Source organism: Formica exsecta, unplaced genomic scaffold, assembly GCF_003651465.1.
Source record: "Formica exsecta isolate Colony F162 unplaced genomic scaffold, ASM365146v1 scaffold8, whole genome shotgun sequence".
Classification (NCBI taxonomy): domain Eukaryota; kingdom Metazoa; phylum Arthropoda; class Insecta; order Hymenoptera; family Formicidae; genus Formica; species Formica exsecta.
Genome location: NW_021853569.1, coordinates 687,261 through 699,432, shown reverse-complemented (window position 1 = coordinate 699,432; position 12,172 = coordinate 687,261). Strand labels below are relative to the sequence as shown.

Below are 12,172 nucleotides of genomic sequence, written 5' to 3'. Positions count from 1 at the left end.
GCCTGCCGACACCTATACCCGACCGACACCTCCGCCATAGTACGAGTATATCCGTTCAGAGGTGCTCCCTATCACGATTGCCCTCGCTTCCTATTCCGCGCGTGCGAATAAACTCCGTCCCTAAGTTATTCCATCGCACGCGGCCGGTTCCCCCCGACCGTGATAATAATTCTGTCTTATCTGGTCGTGGAAAGCGAGAGGAGGTAAAGTCCGAAGCAGTTAAATATTTGACAACGCGAGGTAGTTTCAATCAGAAGTATAATTTCAGCGAGACTTTTATCGAAATTACCAATAATTTAAATTTATATCTAATAATTCTGAATTTTTATTAAATTAGATATAAATTTAAATTAAAGTGGGAAAAATAATTAGCTGATAATTTTTACACATATGCCAGACTAAATTTTCTTTTCTCATATACTTTTGAGTATAATTCTGGTTGTGAATTATTTTAGTTAATGAATTTCCGTGGAAAGTACCCACTTTCTAACGGCACTCGCGATATTTTAATAGCACTTTAAGTGTTTCTTCGCGTTTGATAGTAATGGCAGGAAGTCGTAAAAAGCCGCGTCCATTTCGGCGTTTATTTATTTTTACGGCGTGTAAGAGGCGACCGCTTTTGTCTCGAAATTCACATTAGCGGTGCGGCGGCGCGGACAAATTACATTGCCGGCGATCTTTAAATTCAGTCGATCGACGTTAATCAATTTTATTGACCGCGAAAGCGGTTAATGACGAATAAACAGCAGTGTGAATGAGACCGAATGCGTACTCGCTCGTTAAATAATTATTCATTTTTGTAGAAAGATTCAGCATGCACAAGGACGAGCGCGGACGAGATTTCTATCATCGTAATTTTGGGAGAAAAATTATGAAGCGCGTGCGGCAGTTACATATCGCGGAGTCGTGCATAATTAACCGTGCCGAAAGAGATACGCATCTGTAATTGACGGTTTCGCGATTTACCCGGACGCGCGATAACATTTTCTTAAAGGCGCCTTTTCATTGGCGAAATTCACGCCTGATTCTTCCTTAATTATGGTTTTTTCGAAATTTATCGCGTGCTTCTGGTTATTTATGAGCGCGCGCGATATTTTTATTGCCTTCCCGTTCACGCGTATTCCAATTTCACTTAATTTAAATTTTTTATTCGAATTTTATCCTGGGCGCTAAATATCACGATCGCTCTGCGCTTTTATGCGCGGCATAATTCATTCGAATTCGTTCTCGATTAGATTAATTAAAAGAAGAATCGTAGGGGAACGGCGGGGAGCCGGGAATGAGCACCACTGTCGACGTGTGGCAGGCGGTCCGTTTGATCTCCGCGGGACCTTCGTGGGGCCTCTGGGCCTTGAAGCCCTCTCTTGCCTCTTGGCTCTCGACTCTTTCCTCACATTCTCGATGGTCCGCGATCGAAGGATCTTTTCTCGACCCCGGCAGCGTCCTCTCGCCGGCCTGACTTTTTAAGACTTTGGGACACCTGTACCGCTAATTCCTCCGTGTCTACCTGTATCAATCACTAAAACAGATTCCCGCTTCGCGCTCATAACAACTGACTGATCGTGTATGCCCACAAATAATCTGGCTTAGGAATCGAGTTATTTCGTCAAAGTGACATGGAGATCTGGATCGAGAAAAATCAATGTGACAGGTATATTCGTGTAATCAGAATTATATCTAATATAAAATTATTTACGAATTGTTGTGATTATAGTATTCACAAAGATACTATCATATCTCATTCTTCATTTATCATATTAATATATTAGATATTAAACATTTTATTATTTATATTTTTTTATTTAATTTAAAATAATTGTTAATTCACGCAAGACACAATTTGATGATATAATGAATAAAATACATTTCCTATAATATATATAAAATCCAAGAGCTCTGAAATTACGATAAGAATATCATACGCCATGTACAGAATTAATTAGTTATCCAAAGAATCTATATATTTGAGAAAAATTGTATGACTTTTTGTGTACACCTTGTATCTAAAAATATTATAGAGGACAACCCCGAGATATCTTCGAATAATCAAGCGGCACGCATCTTATGCGAAACCGTCTCGGAAATCTCGGAAGGAGGAAGACGACGAGACGGGATTGGAAAGAAGCGGGATAAATATCCCGCGTCCTGTAAGATATTGACACTTCTGTAATCCGTTTGTCGGACGTGTGGGCAACCTGGCTAATCCCGCTTACGCCCACCGGAGATTAAATCCTGCCGGTCCCCGATACCGGGCTCGTTCGGACTAACTTCGGTCTCTAACAACGAAGGCGAGCGAAGGCGCTTAAGGGGCCCCGCGTATACATATATATATATATATATATACGCCCGCGTACGTCAAACGGAGGTCCACAGGCCCGGCGGAGGTTAAAAGCTCTTGATGCTCCTCGAGACGATGGATCGCGCGCGCGATTCTCTCTCTCTCTCTCTCTGTCTCTCTCTTTTTTTTATCTTTCTCCTGCGTTCCATATATTTCTCGCGCCCGATATCGTGCGCCGACACGGCGCGGCGCGCTTTGCTATTGGGTTTGCTGCGCGGACTTCTTCCTCGCTGCTGACAGCCTAAAAGGGTAATTAACCCTTCGACTGTCCGAAGTGTGAGAACTTTACGCGGCTTTCGGGCGTTTGCTCGTTTTATATTCGCGATAACGATCGAGCGAAGAGATATTCAAATCGGATGAGAACTCTCTCTCTCTCTCTCTCTCTCTCTCTCATATCGATTTAGAGTTCAGAATTTATCCTGCAGAAAGTAATGCAGAATATAAATCGTGATACGTGTGTTCTTGCGAGACTAAGGACTGTGGGAAGAATTTAGACTCACCGCCGCCTAATATGCCATTGATGGTGTAATCCTTCTTTCCGTCATCTCCTGGTCGTCCGCCTCGAAGAAGTCTGCTGATGGAACTGACGCTTGGCGGATCCGAGAAACCCTCCTATATGCAAAACAAATTCATTAAAATTGACGCATATAATGTAATTTAAGGATGTTTTGGATATACAATAGTAGCAAAAACTAACAAAATTAAAAAAAAAAAGAAAAAATGTTTCTTACGTTTATATTGTTTGAAAAATCAAATAAATAAATTCGGATTATAAAAATAATTAAAGTATCACAAAATTATGTTTTTTAACGTTTTCATAAAAAAAAATAGTCGTGATTAATATTTTTCCTAATTTATGACAAAAACTTTTGATCGTGAATACTCCTTAAAATCAACTGCAAGAAACAAAAAGAAGAAGTAATTTGCAGAAAGAGAGAAAGAGACAGATAATATATTTCTACAATTTTTAGTAAATAACTTTTAAACGAGTAAGTAAGTGGATTTAAATCAATTTGCACAAGTATTTATTAGAGTTTTCTTAATATATGTGAATATTTTTATTTCGTTGGCAATGTTTTTTCCTTGTGAAATTTGTCAATAAATACTACAATATGCGATTTCCCATAAGAATCAATACTAATTTTAAACTTAAATAATTTCCAAATCGTTAAGTGTATTGTGTTCAGATTTTGCACAGATATTCAGAAGAAATAGTAGAACAGTCTACGAAATTTTCATGCTTTTGTCAATGTTTTGACATATGACACATACATGCTTAAGATCAGTGCGAGTTAAATTCAACCTCAATTGCTTTATAGAAGTAGAATTAAAACGATTAAAATAATTCAACGTAGAACTAAAGATTTTTTTCCAAAAAATTCTTCAGCCAAGAATGTAATTCTTCTGAGATATTATATTGCGATAACGGATTATGAAAAAAGATGATTCTCTCTTATATTCGCCTCTATCGTCTTTGTCTTTTGTTTCCGTATTAATTCAAGTCGCATAAAAATACTCGCAATTTCCCAGATAGTGATTGCTAGGTTTACGCAAAGTTTCGCACATTTCCGTCTCGATCGAGCGTTCGCCTCTTCGCTCCTAGATACCGGCAAATACGAATTGATTGATCGTAGAATTACGTGTACCATTCGATCCGCGTGTGGCATTTGCAACTGCAGACTACTGCACTACAATTTGGCGCGATTATTTTCGTGTCGGCATATATATTTGCGCCGTCGAGATTCAACGTTATTACATATTGTACGTCGGAACCGTTACACGCGCGTTCACCACAACAGGATACTTTCGCGAATCCAGGTTGCTCGGCGTCCGACAACGAAACCTGCAGATAATCGTGAAAATCGAAAGCAATCTCTCAAAAAGCAACGCGATCAGATTTTTTTTTTGCGCGGTTACTGCAGATGATGTGAACGACGATGATCTTAAATCTCCTGTAAGTGAATCGGTCATTCGAGAAACCGCATAAAAAAATTCTTTTTTAAAAATAAATAAAATTAATAAAATTATATAAATAAAATTAATTTAAAAGGATAAATTTACATGCACAGAATTATCTTGAAGAAAAAAAATTGTTATGAATGAGAGATCTGTTTTTTTTTCAAACGCCTCAGTCATTGTAACTTTCTTTTTATGATATTTTTTTATATACATGAAATAAAATCCTGCTTTGTATAATTATATCAGAAATAAATTAATTACGAAATCTAAACAGAATTACTGTTTAAACGATGAAAATTTGTCATGTTTAAGATATACAATAATCTCATGTATCTTGAAATAACATGAAAGTTTTGTGAATAGATGAATGTCCGCGCGATCGTTAATCAGTTTTTCATGATCGCATCCTAAGAAAGGGGATTCACTATTGAAGATGAACAATGACCATAAGTCCGTTATTCTGATTGTGTGAAAGACGGTTCTTCCTTAATCGCAATATTTCAGAATTCTTGTAACATACTCGCAAGCGACCGTTACGAGAAAGCTTTGCAACAGATCACAGAGACGATAATCGCGTTGGACCATTAACTTCTTCATAATAATTACAGTTTCAACGAGGTTAATAGTTAGTGATGGATGGCCACCGCAAGATGAGCTATCCAAATACCGCAGTATGCCATACAGGAGTATAATAGCGGTCAAGGACTAAATAGTAATGCGATTCACATACTTTCCACATGATTTTTTTCTCATTATAAACATAAAATATATGTTAGTGTATCTATATATAAATCACTTATTATGAAATTACCATATAAGTTTTTTAAATTTGAAAAACCAAGTAAAAAAGTCCAACTCTTGTTTTTTATCAATAATTCAAATTTTATTAATATTTAAAATGTTTCAAAATTCGATTTATACATCAATTTTTGAAATAATAGGCTCATATATAACTGCAATATCATGATCAAGATCAAGATTACTCAAGTCGAGTCCATTTAACTGACATAACAGATTGAACGAGATATATGTTAGATGTAACGCGGATAGGAAGTTTATTATAATGTTTCAAGATTTCTTCGCATATCTCGTAATTTCGTATCAAATATCAAGAAAGTCTCGCCATCCGTCGTCATACCTCATCAGCATCGTCTCGCAAAGCCGCGAAAATCTTCGCACGTACGCACGCGCCGATATCGATCGGCGTTATCAGCGGCGCGATCGCGACACGGCGGCGATCAAGTGCGTGCCAAACGGGCGATTCGCTAAAGAGAACGAGATAAATAAAGAAAGCGGGAGATGTAAGATCGAGTGAGCATTATCCCGCGAGCCACAAGGTGAAAGAACTGCCTTTTGCCTTTGCGGAGTGCAAGCGTGACAGAGAGCGGCGGCTTTAGATAAAGAGAGAAGGAACGAGGCAGGGTGATGAAGAAAAAAAAAGGAAAAGGGGGTCGTCGGTGTCGATCGCTATCTGCTGGATCGCCGATCTCAGAAACAATAACGATCCTTCTGTCGGTGGTGGCCGAGGCGTCGGGTCCGGGGCGATGACAGGAAAGAGAGAGACGAACGTAGACCCCGATGAGGCGGCTGGACCGCGGGTGCGACGAGGAGAGATACGCCTTGAGGGCCTCGGGGTCCAGGAACGCCTCCTTCCAACATTAAATGCCGTATTAATGCCGTCCACGACCGGCCTGCCTCCACAACTGCAGCGGCGTACGTGTTCTCGAAACCGTTTTTCTCGTCCTTCTCTACGACGGCTCTCTCATCGTCCTCCCGTCTCGCTTCAGAAAAATCGCCCACTCTCTTTCTCTGAACGATGTTTTCGGCGCTTCTCTTTCGCTCCTCAATCGCAGTTTCTTTCGTCCATCGTTCTCTAGGGTTGCACGAGATATCAAGACTAGTCTTGTTATTGTCTTCTTTTGTCACGAAATTCGAGACAAGATTTTTAATTAGTTTTCAAGACAATACCAAGACTAACAATAAGATCAAGATTATTGATCTTGTCAAGATTATAAATTTTTAAAAAAGCTAACATATGTATATTTAAATCACTATATTATACAGAGTTAAAAAATTTTATTTAATAAATAAAAACACTTGTATTAACAAATTGAGAAACAATCAATACAATAACTAAAATATACAATATAAATTTTTACACAATTATTTCGCTATACAAAACTTTGCGTACAGCAAAGTATGTATACCAGGTATATAAATATGAAACCGGAATTTTTGTATAGAAAATACACGTTTATCGTATGAAATATACATATATGTATATAATATATATATATATTCGTTTTTAAATACATACACACACACATGTAGTGTTTTAAGAAGTAAACAAATAACATAAATAGTAATAATTATCTTAAATTATTATATATTATAAAGATTATATATATTATTAAATATTATTTTTGTAACAATTGTTCAGTATTTGATAAAAATTGTTAATAAAATCTAAACAAGACAACACAAGACGAGATTTTTGCTACCAAAATTCACTCAAAACCAAGACAAGATTTAAATTTCCAAACATTTTCAATACCGATACAATATTTTTACGAATATTGTCTTGTTCCGAGTTTTGTATAACCCTATCGTTCTCCAACTATTTTTTCTCTCCACCCGTTCGTTCTCTCGCGCTCGCCTAATTTCTCCCTCCTGTGTCTCCTTTTAAACGTTTCTCTTTCGTTCTCTTTCACGTACATTCTTCCTCTCTCTCGCGCCATTACTTTTATTCTTCGTACGCTCTCGCGATCTTTTTACACGAGTCTTTTTTTCCTCTGCACTCACTTTCGTTTCTTTTTCTTTTTCTTATATCTCGGTGGTTTTTTATAATCTCTCCCGCCTGTATTTTTGCACTCGTTCTCCTCGATTGATACGTTTTTCTTATTGTCGCTCTCGCGGCCGATGCGCATGATGTTTCTTTCGAGCGAGATTTATCTCTCTATCGAAGAGATCGCCCTCGGCAAGGGAGGCGTTCCAGCATCGAAGGAAGGCAAGACTTCCTCCGTCGGAATTTCGCACGGTTTCGATTTGAGAACCGCCGTCGATCTTATCGCGGAGACACGTAGAGATATTCCAGATCCCGATAGCCGATACTTAACTTGATTTTTGTTGCCTTGAGAGAGGAGTGCTACCGCGACGATTAACGTGATCGCAAATAAAAACAATACGAGCTCGGATGTGAATTAATCATTCATCTCGCATACTTTGAAAAAAGTACATTAAGATTTTGGAGGACACTTGAAAAAATTATTCCTATCTAATTTAATTTATTAGTGAGTTTGATCGATATCGATGATTTCCTATCTTTTCTTTTTTTTTGTATTTTTTTTATATCCACAATTCATTAACACCTACGTTTAGTAAGACTCGTAATTAAATATTTTGTTAAACTTAGCACCGACATCATCTGGGTAATTAATCTTCGCTCTTTGCAGTAATATCTTCTTCCGTACATGTATTATGATGATGTTTTTTTTATCATAAAAAGACATCAAGGGATATGTCGGGATTAGAGGTAATGCGGAAGAAATTATTCACGGAAAAGTTTATTTGTGTGCATGGGTGTGTGTGTGTGTGTGTGTGTGTGTGTGTGTGTGTGTGTGTGTGTGTGTATATGTCTATGTGCATACTCGAAAATCGAGATGCGGAGGTGTTACGCCAATGAGGCGTGGGTGTAGACGGCGGTCAGTAACGTATTAAAGGACACGCGAGTTGCCTGGGGCCACTCACGTACCCCGCCGTTCGCCTCGTGCACGCCTCGTGCACAAGATTAAAAAGCCCCATTGAGTATGATTCCCGAGAGAGATAGAGAGTAATCGCGCGCAGAAAACATCCGTGTTCGATTGAAGGATCGAGCAATGGCTCGCGGGATTTTCGCGGATGGAAAAATGCCCGCATGATCGGAATAATGAATCGCATTTCAAAAAGCAATTCGAGAGATGCAAATGTCAAAAATATTTGATATATTTTTACAAGGCTTGCACACATGTTTTGTCCTTCTTTGTAGTAATAAATTTTAATTACACTCTTGGTACTATCAAAATTATATTTTTATATTTTAATTACACTCTTGGTATTATTATAGTTTTATTTTTTTAAATTTAATTTTTTTATATTTATAATTTTGTATATTTTTTTAATTATCCAATGCTTTTTCAATTTATATTGAAAATATTATCTTTCTGGCTTTCACGCGTGGTTTATATTTACAGTTATATCAAATCATGTGACAATTATTATTAAAATATTATTATTATTCTACATTTTGTTGTTTTATTACTTAATTCAAGACTTAAAACGCATTAATTTATTTTTCATTTTATGTGAATAATTAAAAAATATAATAATAATAATACAAATAATATTTTTTACCTTCATAAGTTTGTCTCTGATCTCCCAGGAGAATATTCCAGGATTGTCTCTCTTTAATTCCTCGATCCTCGCTTCGACTTCCGGCGTGGCTACACGCGGTTTGCTACCACCGATCACGCCCGGACGAATGGATCCAGTTTCTTGATACCGATTCAGGATCTTTGACACACAACCGTGTGAGACGCGGAGTTGTCTGGAGATCACGCAAGGACGAACTCCAGCGGCGGCCATTTCTACGATTTTCAGACGAATATGATTTGGGAGAGGTCGCCCATTGATGAAGACCCCTCCTAGCTGATTCATTCGACCTTGTCCTGCAAGAAATAATCGAAACATTAGTAGAATCTAACGATCATTTAGAATCGTGATTATTATATTAATAGTAAAATATAAAATAGTTAAAATTAATTTAAGATACATCGCGCAATCTTAAATATTTTAAAATAAATATTTCTTTACTTAGAAATCACACAAGATTAAGGAAATTTTTAAAATGTATGTGTGTATCGGTCGTTAAAAAATATCCATTTTTTTACGCTGCAAATTATCAAACGATAACAAATGTTCATTTTTTTGATAAAAATTGCGAAAATATTTTCTACAAGTAATCATAACTCGTTTCTGTTGGAAAAACGCGATGAAGGTGGCGAACGAGGGAGGGAAAAAGCGGTTTCGAGGAAGGTCTTGTAAACGCAATTGCGGTGATTGAGCTTGAAATTAGCGGCGGAATCGGACTGGGGCGCAAACATGAAATCAGATAACAGGACGGCGCGCACAAGGAGAGGATACCAAAAACACGGCTAACAGCCGTAAAATTGAAGAAGTTATGCGCGCGAGGAGGCGTGCACCAGGCCGTTTCCAGCACTAACGAGTATAGAGTCGGATCGTTAGTCGAATTAGCCACCCTTCTGTACGTGACATTAGCTCCCGTATCATCAGGCCCCGGGTAAGTGCGCACGCGGTGCTGCACGCGTAATTACTATGTTTACGCATTACGGACGCTCCGAGTACACACAACGGAGACGGGCAATTATAATAATGGTTCGACCGCGTGCCTTGCTGCGACGGAATGTCTCATTGTCGTCGGATCATTCTCGATCGGCCGGCATCCTTTTCGAGAATCCGAATTAGTTTTTGACCGTGCGCGTGCACATGTAGCGAAATAGTAATCGTCATCACTTTCGTCACGTTGAGATGAACGGCCCGTTTGTCTCGGACCCTATCCATTTCAGATTTTTGCCTCGTGCGTGCGCGACAGAAATGTGTACCATGTTAATTGAAAAAGTTTTTCGGTCGGCTATTCTAATAAACGTACGCACATGATTATAAGAATACAATTATTTATAAAATTTGAAAGATTAACATGCGTCTTTTTTTTGTATATTTTTATTTATTTCTATTAAATTATCTCTATCCGATCAATAATCTTGTAACATTAAAATTTTTCCAAATTAAGCGTCTGATATAATTTCCTTTCATTTGTCGAATTATAATTGATTAGCATAGATCTTAAACAGTGTTATTAATCACGAAGTATATTATACATATATACATTCTACATATACATATAGTCTATTGAGTTTTAATGAACTGGTTGATTATCTGTTTAGCGAATATATCGTGTTCCACACACACATATACACACGAGAAAACATGATCACGTTCTATACAAGAGAACATTATGTCATGCCTATTGATAAATATCCATATCCAATACAGAGCACGATAATAATCAAATGTAGATTTGTCTTGCTCAATTTCGAAGGGACCTCGTATTAAAGATGAATATCAATTAAAACGCAGCGAAGGGGAATGTTTAATATACGGCCAGGCACAGCAAACGCGCGTTACCATTTAATTTACGACGGGGTCGTTCGCTCTGGACAGGATTGATTTATCAAAATCACACGGCGATGCAATCGATCGAATGTGTGTTAATGGCGATCGTGACTGAATTTAATTATCTTCTTAATAACCGAATACATGACGATTAAATGGCCACATTGTTACCGACGCCAGTGTTGCGTAAATTATTTAATCGCAGTAATGGGATTTTCAAATGCGACGATTAACGTCAGTGTAATTCGCCGCAAATGCACCCTTTTACGTGCGCTGTTATTATCGTGCGCACGTCGTCGCAGATAAGATCTGAGAATCGCTATTAAGAAATGCAAATCGCAAAACTATTTCCATTAGAAAATTTATGCATTATAATCATTTCGAATTGTATTTGAGCACCATAATTATAATTATAATTTGCCATAATGTGTTTAATTAATTTAGTCAAAAAATTTGATAATTTATGCACGCAATAATAATATTCCTACTTTAACCTTTTAAAAACATTCGCTTCTCTTTGTTTCCTAAATCTAAAAGATTTTACATTTTAAATCCTTATCTTACTCGCAAAAAGCAATCTTTTTGTAAATCTTTATTTAAAATTTGAAATTGTAAAATATTGATGTGTGAAATATTCCTCTCTTCTATCTTTTAATAAAGTTTTGTATAAAAACAAAAAAATAACATTAATAAATGTGATACTGCGATGATTATGTTCAACTGTCATTCTATTAGTCTAGTTATGTTTTCTGTTTCAGATCGATGATTGTTTGTATAGAGATCACTCGTGCAGAATAATTGTGATCGCGTGAGAACACAAACCAACCTTGGAACGGATATCCGCCGAAGATGGGCCTCATTCCGCTGGTGACATCCATGCCGCCGGCCGTGATCCTTGCTGCGTTATTCGACACTGACACACACTGACCGGAAACTTCACTTTTGCCACTTTTACGTCGAGAAGCGCGCGTCCTTTGCACTCGCCACTCGCCTCAAAAGGAAAAGACTCTTTGTCTAGCATCCAGATTCGGAGAGAGAAGTGGTCGCGCGTAGATCCAGGTAGAGTGGTTCCAGGTAGACGTAGAGGCCGAGTAGGATCGCGCAAGAAAGATGAAGAGAGAAAATGAAAAAAAAAAAGAATAAACAAAGAGAAGAAGAGAGAGAAAGAGAAGAAGGTTATAAAACGAAAGAAAGAAATAAAACGCGGCCTTCGTTTTACAGGGGGTGTCAACGCGAAGCTGCCACGATGATGCTCGAAGACGGGGGCAACGTCGCGATCGCGCACGTTCCTGAATCGGGAAACAAGAAAACGAATCGGCAAGCACGCGTTGCTTTCGTTGCGAGGGGTACTGCGGCAATAACGTGTCAGCTGTGGGGTACCGGGTGTCTCGTGTGTCTCTCCCTCGAGAGAGAGCACCGAGGGGGGCTCTCTCACGGACGACGAAGCGGAGGGTAGAAGGGGGCCCTCTCGCTGGTCTCTCGCTGGGACTCATGATACCAACGAGGTCCCACTGTTGGATACGCCCTGCCACGTTGGTTGGCAAACGAATACCTTACAATGGGCGGCTCTGCCCATGAGGCCGCCCATGGAACGTGTTTCCGTGTATATCGTCTCAGAGGATTGCATCGCGTGTATCGCTACTCTAC

At 38.3% G+C, this 12,172-nt stretch overlaps 1 protein-coding gene across 1 annotated transcript in view; it reads right to left on the bottom strand.

The window, feature by feature from the left end:
* Positions 1 to 11,403, bottom strand: part of LOC115244102 (protein gooseberry-neuro-like) — a 23,235-nt gene extending 11,832 nt beyond the window's left edge. Inside the window, exons 1-3 of the mRNA XM_029821492.1 lie at positions 11,352 to 11,403; positions 8,687 to 9,000; positions 2,839 to 2,950 (exon numbers count right to left, since the gene is read on the bottom strand). Of these exons, the coding sequence (XP_029677352.1) occupies positions 2,839 to 2,950; positions 8,687 to 9,000; positions 11,352 to 11,403 (478 nt within the window). The remainder of the gene's footprint in view (positions 1 to 2,838; positions 2,951 to 8,686; positions 9,001 to 11,351) is intronic.
* Between the last annotated feature and the right edge of the window lie 769 nt (positions 11,404 to 12,172).